The 14,300-nt window shown below is 41.0% G+C and overlaps 1 protein-coding gene across 7 annotated transcripts in view; it reads left to right on the top strand.

Moving 5' to 3' along the window:
• Positions 1–14,300, top strand: part of UNC13B (unc-13 homolog B) — a 213,076-nt gene that overhangs the window by 55,379 nt on the left and 143,397 nt on the right. For all 7 annotated transcript variants that reach the window (XM_058672175.1, XM_058672174.1, XM_058672171.1 and 4 more), the window contains exons 6-7: positions 1,613–1,686; positions 11,414–11,471. In XM_058672175.1, coding sequence (XP_058528158.1) covers positions 1,613–1,686; positions 11,414–11,471 — 132 coding nt within the window. The remainder of the gene's footprint in view (positions 1–1,612; positions 1,687–11,413; positions 11,472–14,300) is intronic.

Genomic DNA, 14,300 nt, shown 5'->3' with positions numbered 1-14,300 from the left:
TGTTTCTGTGAATTTCTGTATTTTACATACCTTATATAAGCAGAAGCATATGATATTTGTCTTTTTGTGATTATTTCTCTTAGCATACTGTCTTTGAAGTTCATCTGTATTGCAGCTTGCAACAGAATTTCCCTCCTTCTAAAAGCAAACTAATGTTATTTTTGCATATACAAGTTTATGAAAAATACAACTCATTTTAATTCCTGTTTTTGGAACTTTTTGAAATACCTTTGTGTAACCACTTTATCCATTCATCTGTTTTTGGATATTGTGTTATTAATTATCAGCTGGGTGTCTAAATATGTCTGAGATCGTGTTTTCAGTTCTTTAGGATATACCGGGAAACTTCAAAAAGTTAACAGAAAATGAAAGTACTGATAAGCTTATTTTTGTGTAAAAATTTTTGAAGCTCATGCATTGTTTTTCATAACAGTCCTTTTCCTGCAAGCTTTCTGAATACCTCTGGCCTAACCAGAAGTGGGCTGTCTGGATCAAGTGGTAATTTTATTCATAATTTTTTTGAAGGCAAAAAAACCTTATTAGTTTTGCATGTTTCAGCATCTTTTTTTTTTTCATTTAGGCTCTTATGGTCCTATTTATTTGTTTATTAAAAATGAAAACCTCCTGCAGTAGGAGTGGGGCTCCAAGAGGGGAAAGACCCTAAGATTGATTTATTTTTACAAAGAGAGAGAAGGAGAGAGAAAGCTCTTCCATCTACTGGTTCACTCCTCATATGACCTCAGTGGCCAGACTTGAGCTGATCTGAAGGCAGGAGCCAGAAGTTTCTTTCTGGGTCTCCTGCATGGGGACAGGGTTCCAAGGGCTTGAGCCATCCTCTCTGTTTTTCCAGGCCGTACTGGGAACTGATTCCAGTGCACATATATGAGGCTAGGGCTACAAGGTAGAGAAATAGCCAGTTGAGCCATTGTACTGACCCTGGCTATTATGGTGGCAAGGTTACATAGAATGAATGCAGTTTTTGAAATCACACTGAGCACTGTGAATTATGGCTTATTAGTTTATGAACTGAGTGACCACAGCAGATGATCTGACTTCTCTGAGCTTCTTTTTCCTCAACAGTAGGAATAATAGTGTGTTGGTTTTTCTGAAAATTCAATAAAATGTTCATGGTAAGAACCAGATTACCAGTAAAAGTTGGCCATCTCTATTACTCTTTTTTTTTTTTAAGATTTATTTATTTTTATTACAAAGTCAGATATACAGAGAGGAGGAGAGACAGAGAGGAAGATCTTCGTCCGATGATTCACTCCCCAAGTGAGCTCAATGGGCCGGTTCGCGCCGATCCTGTCCGAAGCCGGGAACCAGGAACCTCCTTCCGGGTCTCCCACATGGGTGCAGGGTCCCAAAGCACTGGGCGGTCCTCGACTGCCTTCCCAGGCCACAAGCAGGGAGCTGGATGGGAAGTGGAGCTTCCGGGATTAGAACTGTCGCCCATATGGGATCCCGGGCGTTTAAGGTGAGGACTTTTTGCTGCTAGGCCACGGCGCCGGGCCCTCTATTACTCTTCTGACTTCGGTCATTTGACTGAATAAAATGGTGTTTTCTGAGATTAGCATGTTGCCTACTGATATAGATTTTTTTTTCCTGTTAGATATCCCAGAGGAGGAAGCCAGATATTGGACCTACAAATTGGAACAAATCAATGCCTTAGGAAATGACGATGAGGTAGGAATGGTCTCTATTTTCCATATGTAAAGATGGGGAAAATCTCTGGTACATATTGGAGATTGTCTAGGAGGTTCCCAAAGGCATGATGTCCTGAAGAATGGAAACAATTTAAATTGCAAGAGATAAAAACAGTTGTACTTCTGCCTGAAATTCCACTAGAGGGCTTCATCTCCCACTTTTCCTATTTCCCTTACTAGCCCGGTGGTGCTTGGCTGGCTCTAGATTGTTGAGGAGGTGGCTGGTAGCAGGGAATCTGTCCTTTGTTATATAACTGAGCAGAAGGCATTTATTCTGCTTCTTCTGAGATTATCTTTATTTGCCTACTTTAGATTTTTAGTATTATCTTTATTTTCATGCTTGGTCTTGTTGTCACCTTCAGGAATGAATTTAGTGCGCAGAAGATAACAGTCAACTCCAAGCCTCAGGAAAATCGGAAATTGGAAATGTTTTTCTTATTGGTAGTGGTGGGAAAAGGTGATCAGTTTGTTTCCTTTTGGACATGCTGGGTTATGAAAATTTGGATCTGAATTTAAGGTAGAGTTTGTGTGCAAAGGATGTTTTGATGGAAACATTTGGCAAGGAACTTCTCAAGAGAATCTGAAGTTCAAGGTTGAATGGCGTAGGGAGCTGTAAGCAGAGTTTGGATTCTTTAGCATGCTGGTAGCAAGTGAAGTCAGAGGTTAAGTGTGCTGAGGTAGAGCATTTAGAGGAGGTTGAAGAACGAGGAAAAAGCGTCCAAGACTCCTGTGAAAACGAGAGACCGAGAAAGAACTTTCTGAAAGAGAGTGGGAGAGCCAGGAGAAAGTTCATGGAACAGAGGAAAAAGAGATTCTGCATGGATATTCTCCATCGTCTCACATGTGCAAGCAAGGCAAACTCTGAAGTGCAGCTATTAGACTTGATGATCAGTGATGAACTAGACTAGTTAGTACAGGAAGCCATGTGGAGTGGGGTTTCTGCATGTACTAGCTTTCAAGCCCCGTCAGAACAAAGGACCAGAGACTGATGAGTTAGAACAGATGGGATGTATTCTATCACATTCCTGCATGCTAGAAGTCTGAGATCAAGGTGTCAGCAGGGTCTCTTCAGTCCTTCCAGGAGTGCTGAAGAACACATCCTCTATCTCCTAACTCTCATGGTTGCTGGCAGTCCTTGGCCTTTAAATCAATTGTTGTAACCTCTGCCATTGTTGTCATATGCCTCCTTTCAAATTCATATATATATATATAAAGATTATCTGCTGGTTCACTCCCTATGTGGCTGCAAAGGCTGGAGCTGAGCCAATCCAAAGCCGGGAATCAGGAGCCTCCTCTGTGTCTCACACGTGGGTGCAGGGTCCCAGGACTTTGGACAGTCCTCTACTGCTTTTCCAGGCCATAAGCAGGGAGCTGGATGCAAATTTCCATTCTTACAAATGCACCAGTCATTGGATTAATTTGGCTGAGTCTGCAGTGAATTTGCCTCTAAATGGGCATCACATTCATAGGTACTCAGTGCATGAATTTCAGTATGTCTTTTTGGGAGGTCAAGTTCATCCTACAGAGAGTTAAATGCAGGGTGAAGAGATGGAATTCTGGATCACCCTCTTCAGTTTTGCCTTACCTTGGCTGAATCCTTGGTGGGCTTTTGTTGAGCTTCATTAATTCTTCTTATGCGCAAGCCAACACTCTGCTTTTCTTTATTGAAATCTCTGATCTGTCTGACCTTTTTGATAGCTGCCAACTTTCACTCCATTCTTACGTCTGCTTTACCCTTTATGTTACTGTTCATCTCCAGCCTAATGGTGGAGTGGGTACAGCCTTTCAACTTCTCATCATCTTTTAATTTTATAAGTGTGTGTGTCACTGTGCAAAATCAGGTGAAGGGGTTAACACATCTAAAAGCCAAATGTAACTTTATAGGTTCTAATAATAGTAATTCTTTTAAAAAATAAAGATTTATTTATTTGAAATGTGGAGTTATAGAGAGAAGGGTGAGATGGAGAAACAAGAGTTCTTCTATCCAGTGATTCACTCCCCAAATGATGCAAAGGCCAGGCTGGGCCAGAAGGAAGCCAGGAGTTTACTCTGGGTTTCCCATTTGGGTGTAAGGGCCCAGGGGCTTGGGCCATCTTCTACTGCTTTCCCAGGCTCATTATCAGGGAGCTGGATCAGAATTGGAGTAGTTGGACTTGAGCTGGTACCATATAGGATTCTGGGATTGTAAGAAATGGCTTAGTTTGCTATGCCACAGCACTGGCCCTGGTAGAGGTTCTTGATCTGTGGCTCCCAGCTGCTTATATGCTAGGATATGGAATTTATATCTTTCACCCTCCCCTTACCAGTTTATTTTTAGCAACTTTATTGAAATGTACTTTATACATACTGTGTAGTTCATCTACTTGAGGTATAATGTTGAATGGTTTTAGGATTTTCAGAGTTGTGTTTGCATCACCTCCCTAGTCAATTTTGAGTATTTCTATGAAGTATTTCATGAATATTTTCATGAAGAAGCTCTATGTACTTAGCCAGCACCCTTCAACCCTTTTCTATCATCCTCAGCACTAGGCAACCACTGATCTACCTTCTGTCTATGCTTGGACCTGTTTTGGACATTTCACATAATTAGAATTATTTCTAATCATGACAACTGTCCTTCAGTTTGCATAATGTTTTCAGGGTTTCCCCGATGTTTTTGCATGTGTCAGCACTTTGTTCCTTTTTACTGCTGAGTCATGTTCCATTGTATGGACATATACAGGACACAGTTTGTTATTTATTTGCTCATTAGTGTATGAAAATGGAGTTCTCCTTTTAATGTATTAAAATAGCTACATTGATAGATACAGTTTTGTGTGGATGTATGCTTTCTCTTCTCTTGGAATTGCTGGATCAGATGATCACCCATGCTTAACTGTTCAGAGACTACTAGACTTTTTTTTTTCAACAGAATTGTAGGGATTCCAGTTTCCTCATGTCCTGGTTAGTTCTCGTTATTATCTGCCTTCATTATTTTATCTTTCCTAGCAATCATTAAATCATATCTCTATCATCACCATTGCACTGAAAGACTTCTTTTTTTATTATGGGAGTTTTCAAACATGAAAGAAAAAGATTTTCTTTTTCATCTTTATTTTTGCTGAAATATTTTAGAGGCAATCTCAGACTTCTGTGTCTCACCCATAACTATTACCAATATACATCACTTAACAGATTTTTTTTTTTTTTAGATTTTTACTGATGCGTAACCATGTGGACCACTGATGAGGTTAGGGAGGGTCGAGGTATGGAGGAAGATAGATGAGACAAATGTTTTTTTTTTTCCCTCCTGTGTTCTCAGGAGAGATGGAAGGTCCCCTTCCCTTGCTATCAAACCACATCAGCCCTTGACAGTGGAGACCCCCAATATGGGGAAGAATGTTCTGAAGGTGCTGCTTGAGTGAGTGGTGTCAGTAGCTGAAACATTGTCGGCTTAGTTGCACCAGGGTTGAGAAAATACCTTTAATGCCTTTTGAGAAGAATCACAGTACTCAGATTTCCTTTACTGTCTGAAAGGCGTCTTTCCCCAGTTGCCTTGTTTAAGATGCTAACAGGATGAGTGTGCTTGGTGATTATGACTCTTAAGTCATTTTTGTTGTATAACTGTTCCCTTTCCTTTTTTTGTTCTGTAGAATTCTGCAGATCTGGATTTGTTTGATTTTTTTTTTTTTTTTTTGGATTTGTTTGATTTTATCTCCAAATTTTTACTCATCATGTTCCAATATCTCTCTTACTTCCTTTAGACTGATAATAGCAGCTGGTAGTTTGAGGTTTAAATGGAGATTTAAATTGAATTTCCCCTCCTCGAGTGGGCAATTGGTATCTCACTTTCACTCCTGTTTGTATTCAATAGTGGATTCAAGTGTTATCACCTTTTTTTCAGTATGCTTTCCCATTCACTTTTTATCTAATGTTTTTAGCAGTAAATAATGATCATTATTTTATCAGGACAAGCACAGTGATGATTTTCTAATAACATCAGGCCTTCAGAGTCGATTAGCCATAATTTATCTATGAAAAGAACTTCTTTTTTGCCAGCCTTTTTTTTCACTTGGTATATAGTCTGTACAAGAAAAACATTCTTTTTATCAGTTTTCAGAATAATGAGCTGTGGCCTCAGCAACTTCTCAAGGTGACCAATGAGTTATTTTTAAAAGAGACTATTGGGCCCGGTGCAATAGCATAGTGGTTAAAGTCCTCGCCTTGCACGTGCCAGGATGCCATATGGGCACCGGTTCTAATCCCGCCAGCCCCACTTCCCATCCAGCTCCCTGCCTGTGGCCTGGAAAGCAGTCGAGAACGACCTAAGGCTTTGGGACCCTGCACCTACATGGGAGACCCGGAAGAGCTCCTGGCTCCTGGCTTTGGATTGGCACAGCTCCAGCTGTGGCGGCCACTTGGGGAGTGAATCATCGGACGGAAGATCTTCCTCTCTATCTCTCCTCCTCTCTGTATGTCAGCCTTTTCTGTAAAAATAATTCTTTAAAAAAAGTATGTTGTTGCGAATGTGTGGATTTTGATATATTTGATGTACTTTTCACAAGTTGCAGTCATTGATGCTAAAATGAACTCACCTGTGGTTAGTAAGAATTTTATTTCTTCTTTTCTATTGGAATCATATCTGAAATTCATGACTTTTTTTTTAAAATTTATTTTCATGATACAGTTCCATAGGCACAGGGACTCCCTCTTTGACCACCCCACTCCCTACCTCACTGTATTTCCCCCATATTATTACAGTAGTATGGTCTTTCAGCAACAGTCGCTAGTCCAACATTTCTGCTATTTAAGTGTGTAATGGCATTGTAGGTTTAGGCAATGGTAGAAAATCTAGTATCCTATTGTCGAGATATATTTAACAGCTTCATTGAAAGTCCTCTATTTGGGAGTAGAGATGCATACTGCAACGTATCTTCACTTCCCTGTGTGCCGGCTTCCACTATATAGTTCCTCTAGATGAATATATATACATGAGTGTTTACGTATGTATCTGTTGATCTTGTATTTTAATGTAAGTTGCCTTATATCAGAGAGAATGTAAGATATTTGTCCTTTTGAGATTGGGTAATTTCACTGAGCATAATAGACTCTATTTGGGACCTTTTGTTGCAAATGGTAGAATTTCATTCTTTTTAATTGCTGTGTAGTGTTGTATGGAGTAGATATACCACAGTTTCTTTATCCATTCTTCTTTTGATGGGCATCTGGGTTGTTTCCATGTCTTCAGTATTGTAAATTGTGCTGCTATAAACATAGGGTTACTGGTCATTTTCTCATGCAATTTTACTTCCTTTGGATATATTCCCACAAGTAGGATAGCTGGGTCAAATGGTAGATCCATTTTTAGTTGTCTGAACACTCTCCATACTGATGAACACTCTCCATACTGACTTCCATAGGGCTGCACTAGCTGACATTCCCACCAACAGGGAAGTAGGGTTCCTTTCTCCCAACATCCGTGCCAACAGGTGTTGTGAGTGAGTTTTTGAACGTAGGCCAGTCTTACTGGAGTTCGGTGGAACCTCAGTTTGGTTTTTATTTATATTTCCCTAATAGCTAGGGAGCCTTAGCATTTTTTTTATATGTTTATTTGCCGTTTGGATTTGTTCTTTTGAAAAATGCTTGCTCATTTCTTCACAGGGCTGTTTGTTTTGCAGTTGCTGAGTTTCTGAAGCTCTTTATGAATGCTGGATATTAGTCCGCTATCTGTGTGTAGTGTGCAAAAATTTTCTCCTATTCTGTTGTTTCTTTGCTTTGTTGATAGTTTCCTTTGCTATTCAGAACTTTTTAGTTTGATGTTGTCCATTTGCTTATTTTGGCTTTAACTCCCTGTGCTTTTTGCGGCTTTTAAAAGAAGTCTTTACCAATGCCTATATCTTGTAGAGTGCTTCCTACATTTTCCTCTAATAGTTTGCAGGATTATGGGTGTAGATTTAGGTCCTTGTTCCATTTAGAGCTAATGGCAAGTAGGGGTCTTGTTTCTTTGTTCTGCAGGCTGCTATCTGCTTGTCCCAACAGGATTTGTTGAAGAGACCAACCTTTTCCCCTGGATTACTTTTAGTTCTCTTGTCGAAGATTAGTAGGCTGAACATGTGTAGACTCACTTCTGGGGTTTCTGTTCTGTTCCACTGCTCTTCTCTGTTTCTGTACCACTACCAGATTATTTTGATGACACTACCCTGTGGTATATCTTGATGTCTGGAATTGTCTTCCTCTAGCTTGATTTTCATTCCTCAGGATAGCTTTGTCTATTGATGATCTCTTGTGTTTCCAGATGAATTTTCCTATCATCTTTTCTATTTCTGAGAAGAATGTTTTTGGAATTTTGTTTGGGATCACATTGACTGTGTATATTACTTTTAGTAATATGGATATTTTGATGATGTTGATTTTTTTAAATTTTATTTACTTATTAAATTATATTGTTGACAATCTTTACATAGTTAATTACGGTAAAAAGGTTCAGGGGCTATAGAGAGGTGGGTAAGACTATTATTTCCATATTGTTTCTTTCATGTATCTGAGGTAAAGGGGGATATTGAGGGAGAAGCCCCACCCAGTTTCCCACCCACCCCAAGTCCCGGATGTGGGGCATGCTCTGAGATCCTTGCTCAAGTGGCTCTTTTTTTTTTTTTTTAAAGATTTATTCATTTTATTACAGCCAGATATAAACAGAGGAGGAGAGACAGAGAGGAAGATCTTCCGTCCGATGATTCACTCCCCAAGTGAACCGCAACAGGCCGATGCACGCCGATCCAAAGCCGGGAACCTGGAACCTCTTCCTGGTCTCCCATGCGGGTGCAGTGTCCCAAAGCCTTGGGCCGTCCTCAACTGCTTTCCCAGGCCACAAGCAGAGAGCTGGATGGGAAGTGGAGCTGCCGGGATTAGAACCGGCGCCCATATGGGATCCCGGGGCGTTCAAGGTGAGGACTTTAGCCGCTAGGCCACGCCGCCAGGCCCGCTCAAGTGGTTTTAATAGTTCATCAGTTATGAATTGCTGCAATTTTCGCCGCTCCAAGCACGATGAGGTCGTTGAAGTATCCACTGATTGACATAGTGCATCATAGAGTCTTTATTTGCCCAGTATTTCGCTGCCAACATATAGCTGAAGTGGTTGATTGACTTGTTCTTTCTTCTGTCTTTTCTTGGCTAGGGTTCTGAGTCCAGCATTTCGATTGGGGAGATCCCCAAAGAAACTTTGAGGTATTCCCAGACCAGATTCTTGTATGTTCTAGCAAGCACAGGGCCCGGCACAGTCCATAGCCCTGGTCAGCTGGTGGTTGCAATTGCTGGGTTGGTTCTGTTTTTAGTCCCGACTTCCACTGGAACTAATGGGTGTTGCAGTCTTGATGATGTTGATTACACCACCAATTCAGGAGCATGGTAAATTTCTCCATTTTTGAGGTCATCTTCTGTCTTTTAATGTTTTATACTTTTTATCATAGAGGTCTTCCATGTCTTTGATTAGTTTTACTCCAAGGGATTTAAGATTCTTTGCTATTTTAAAGGGAACTGCACTTACAAGTTCTTTCTCAGTCACAGAGCTGTTTGTGCGTTCTAGGGCCATTGACTTATGTTCATTTATTTTGTAGCCTGCTACTCTGCCAATCTCTTATGAGCTTCAGTAGTCTGCTTATTGAGTCTTTTGGCTCTCCAGTCCCAAAAGGAGATATATCATGTATTCTCTCTAATACAAGGCAACTTTTATGCAATCATGTCATCTGCAAACAGGGGTAAATTTAATTCTTTGTTTCTGATTTGAATTCCTTCAGTCAATCTGGAGACGATTTCCAATACTGTGTTGAATAGCAGTGGTGAGAGTGGACATTCTTGTTTAATTCTAGATCTTAGTGGAAAAGCTTCTAGTCTTTATTTGTTTAGTGTGAGACTGGCATTGGGTTTTTCATATATTGTTTTGATTGTGTTGTAGAATGTTCCTTCTATGCCTATCTTGGGTTTTTAGCATAAAGTGGTGTTGGATTATAACTGCTTTCTATGTATCTGTTGAGATGATCATATGGTATTTATTTTTCAGTTTGTTGATGTGACACATCACATTGATTGATTTGTGTGTGTTGAATTATCCCTGCACGCCTGGGATGAATCTCATGTGGCCTGGGTGAATGATATGTCTGATGTACTGATGCAATCTGTTGGCTAATAATTTGTGAAGATTTTTGTGTCTGTGTTCATCAGGGATATTGGTCTGCAGTTCTCTTTCTCTGTTGTGTCTTTATCTAGCCTTGGTATTAGGATGATGTTGGTTTCTTAGAAAGAATTTGGAAGGAGTCCCTCCTTTTCTGTTGTTTTGAATAGCTTGTGGAGAATTGGTGTAATCTGGGTTACATATGAAAATGTATTTATGGGCCCAGCACAATAGCATAGTGGTTAAAGTCCTCACCTTGCATGCGCCAGGAACCAATATGGGTGCCGGTTCTAATCCCGACAGCCCCACTTCCCATCCAACTCCCTGCTTGTGGCCTGGGAAAGCAGTTGAGGATGACCCAAAGCGTTGGGACCCTGCTCCAGCTGTTACGGCCACTTGGGGAGTGAACCATTGGACAGAAGATCTTCCTCTCTCTCTCTTCTCCTCTCTGTATGTCTGCCTTTCCAATAAAAATAAATAAATCTTTAAAAATGTATTTATATGCCAAAAATGTGTATTTTGGATTTAGCTGCTTGAAAAGCCCTTTCCCATGAGCTGTCTTGGGTATGCCATCATTGACTTTAATGGGAATTGTTGCTTTAAGGTTCATCTCACTCAGCAGTCAGAGTGACCATTTAAAAACTGTAATTCAGTCATATCCCTCTCCTGTTTGGAAATTCCTTCCCATGATTTATAAACTTCATTCTCACAGTACTTACCTCCTGCCCTTGAACTCAGTGGGTGCTCATGTGTCATTCAGATGATTCATTCATTAGCATTTTAGAGAAGTTTTGGCTTGTCTTGAATCTGACAGCTTAGCAATCAAGTGGCAGAGTCGGGGTTAGAACTTAGCTGGCCAACGTTTCATCTTTCCAGTTCTGCTGCTCTGAACCAAGCTCTTCTCAGCGTCTTCCAACTTTGTTTCCTTTGTATGCCATTCTCTCTCTCTTTTTCTCTCTCTCTCACCTTTCTAAATTATGCCCGCCCCCAAGACTTACACTTAATTCGCCTTTTTATAGAACATTTTCTTATGCCTCCAGTACTCCATAATTGTGTCTGTGGTGGGATTAGGGCGGCTAGTTTACGGGGAAGGAAGCTCCAGAGGAGACCCGATTTGCCTAGTGCTTATTCACACTTGGATAATAAGCAGATCGACTTATTTCTCCCTCGACCTTGTGAAGGATGAACTTAAAGATGACAAAACCCAAGGCTCAGCGAGGTTTCCTATTCTATCACCTAAACGGGGACAACTATACATTACCGCAGGAAAATTCAGGGCGCCATAAAATTTTGTGAAGCCCAGCCTTCTGCATTTTCCTGGCAGAGCCTGGGTGCCCTTGGGCAGAGAAGCCTCACTCCTGTCCTGCATTAGGCTAGTGCATAATGGGTAATCTGGCCTGTTTGTCAAGGACACACAGAGAGTAGCAACAGGGTGTTCTTACATAAAGTTAAAAAAAAAAAGGACTGCGAACATTAAATCTTTTTATGTGTAGCTGTGTTCCCCCCTTCTCTACTTGTCCTCTTATTATACATTTGTTTTTTCCCCCCTTTCTGCTTCTAGTATTCTAGTCAAGAAGAAAACCAGAGGAAGCCGTTGCCTACTGCTGCTGCCCAGTGTTGTAAGTGAGAAATTTGCCCATGGGTCTGTCGTTGTTACAGCTTTCTGTCCTCCTCCAAACATGGCTTGTTCATGGGGCGGGTTGAGATGTAGAGTGGGGTAATGGAAGGTCTCTCCCAAGCACTGCTGTCCTGGCATGTCCCTCTAGTGGCTGTTTGCCTCTTGGCTTCAGGCAGATATTTTTTGCTGTTGTGTGCTGTAGTTAGGCCGATGTACCCATATGCTTTCTCTAGTTGCTTGCCTTTGGCCACTATTAGCTGTTGCTTACTGTTTTTTCTGATTTAGTTTGATACTCACTATTCCTGAGACGTTCTGCTGCTCTTTCCTGCTTCCCTATGAATAACATAGGTATTTCTGTGTGATGTTACCATGTTCCATACATCCAACTCATCATATAATTTATATGCTATAATCTGCATATATTCATTTAACAAGAACACAAGGTTTTAAAAAGCGTAGACTCCTCCCCACCCTTTGTATACCCCTCACATCTGGCTGAACACCTGCATTAGTAAACCCCCAATGAAGTTTGAGAAGTGATTAACTGACAGAGAATGGTAGTCATTTTTCCTAATATTAATTTGCTTAGGTCACACAGATTTCTTCTTGATGTAAGTTATGTATCGTTGGTATATTGATGCCTTGTCAGTTCCCTTCATGACAGCTTGAGACAGTGAAGGATCAACACAGAGCCAGTTCTTCATTTTTCAGTCTGTGATTTTTCAGCCTACAGAAAAGGGAGGAGAGAGAGAGAGAGAAAGCTGGTTCGCCCTGCAAATGGCTGCATTGGCTGGACCTGACTGAATCTAAAACCAGGAGGTGGGAGCTTCTTCCATGTCTCCCACGCAGGTTCAAGATCCCAAGGCTTTGGCCCATCCTGCACTGCTTTCCCAGGCCACAAACAGGGAGCTGGAAGGAAAGTGGTGCAACTGGGACATAAATTTGTGCCCATATGTGATCCTGGTACATACAAGGCAAGGATTTAGCCACTAGGCCATTTGCCATTGGGCCCATCTTTTTTTGGTGGGGGGGTCGTTTTGATCCTACAGTAGGATCCAATTAAGGTTCCCACCTTGCATTTGTTTGTGCTGTGAGTTAAAGATTTTCTTTTTGTCTGTGAATAGGTAGTTGTCCCAGTGTTTGTAGTTTAAAAGTTTCCTTTTTCCTATTAAATTGCCTTTGCATCATTGTTAAAAATCATCCTCAGTTACTCTGCACTATCTTGTTTTTTTCCTTCCAGGTTTGTTTTTTTTTTTTTTTTTTTTTTAGCAGGTTAGACTTTTTATCTTCAAATTAGACACTGAATATACTTCCAGGGTGTGTTTCCCATGTTTGGCCTGAACTGGGGTTGGTAGCAGAACAAGATATTCATGCTGCTTTTACTCTTACTTTTTTTCAAGTCCCCCACATCTGTCACCCCCATTTGAAAAGACTGAGAAAGGGTGATTTTCGATTCACTGGTTCACTTGGTAGGCCCTGCTAGAGCCGAAGCTGGGAACTCCATCCTGAAACAGAGTAGCTGAGCCTCAACCCAGGCACTGTGATGGGGTGCAGGTGTGCTAAGTGGCGACTTAACCTGCTGCAGCACAGAGCCTGCCCCCACAGCACATCTCTTAGGAAACATTCTCAGATTTGTGTTTTCAGGACTGTTGCCAATTCTTATCTGTGTTCTCTGTCCACCCACTATATTGATGACAGTGTCACTGGCTGCCATTGAGAAATGAATCAAAAGTGATTCAGCACCTGGCAAGGGTTGGGTGAGATGAGTAGGCACATATTCTGCCAGGATGTGTAAATGACTACAACCTTTCTAACTCAGTGACTTCACTTCTAGGAACTGTTCAAGAAAAATAACTGCAAATGTAAAGAAGGGTTTATGTGTGTTGTTTATAATGGTAGGAGATTGCCCAAAAAGGAAGAGTGGATAATTGTGATATATTTCTGTTTTTTTTTTTTAAGATTTAATTTGTTTTTATTGGAAAGTCAGATTTACAGAGAGGAGGAGAGACAGAGAGAGATCTGTCATCTGCTGGTTCACTCCCCAAGTGGCCACAATGGCTAGAGCTGAGCTGATCTGAAGCCAGGAGCCAGGAGCCTTTTCCAGGTCTCCCATGCAAGTGCACAGTCCCAAGGTTTTGGGCCGTCCTCCACTGCTTTCCCAGGCCACAAGCAGGGAGCTGGACGGGAAGTGGAGCTGCCAGGGTATGAACCAGCACTCATGTGATGCTGGCACATGCAAGGCAAGGACTTTAACAACAGGCCACGCTGCCAGGCCCAATTGTGACATTTTCATTAATGAAATTAATGTGTTTTAAAATTATTTTTCAAGATATAGGAAGTATTTATGTGTGTAAGTTTTCAAAAGTAGGAGTCTAAGCTAATTAAGATGATCTGTTATTAAAAATAAATTACATATACACATGTATATAGAAAAAACTAAAGAAACAGATAATTTTAGTTATTTAAAGGTTCTTTTTATTTGGGGGTAAGAGTCATAGAAGGAGAAAGGGGGGGAGAGGTTCTTGCAAGATAGAGATATAGTAAGAGAGGGAGAAAAAGAATTATTTTATCTGCTGATTTACTGTCCAAGTGACCTCAACAGCTATGGCTAGGTCAGGCTGAAGGCAGGAGCCAGGAACTTCATCTGGACCTCCTACGAGAGTGCAGGGGCCCAAGCACAGGGGCCATATTATGATGCTTTCCATGCATTTTATTAGGCAGCTATATCAGAAGTGGAACAGTCAAGACTTGAACTGGTGTCCACATGGGATACTGATGCCACAAGCGTCATTTTACCTGCTGTGCTACAATGCTGGCCCCAAGAAATGCA

Source organism: Ochotona princeps, chromosome 14 (assembly GCF_030435755.1).
Source record: "Ochotona princeps isolate mOchPri1 chromosome 14, mOchPri1.hap1, whole genome shotgun sequence".
Classification (NCBI taxonomy): Eukaryota; Metazoa; Chordata; class Mammalia; order Lagomorpha; family Ochotonidae; genus Ochotona; species Ochotona princeps.
This window is presented reverse-complemented; position numbering and strand designations above follow the sequence as displayed.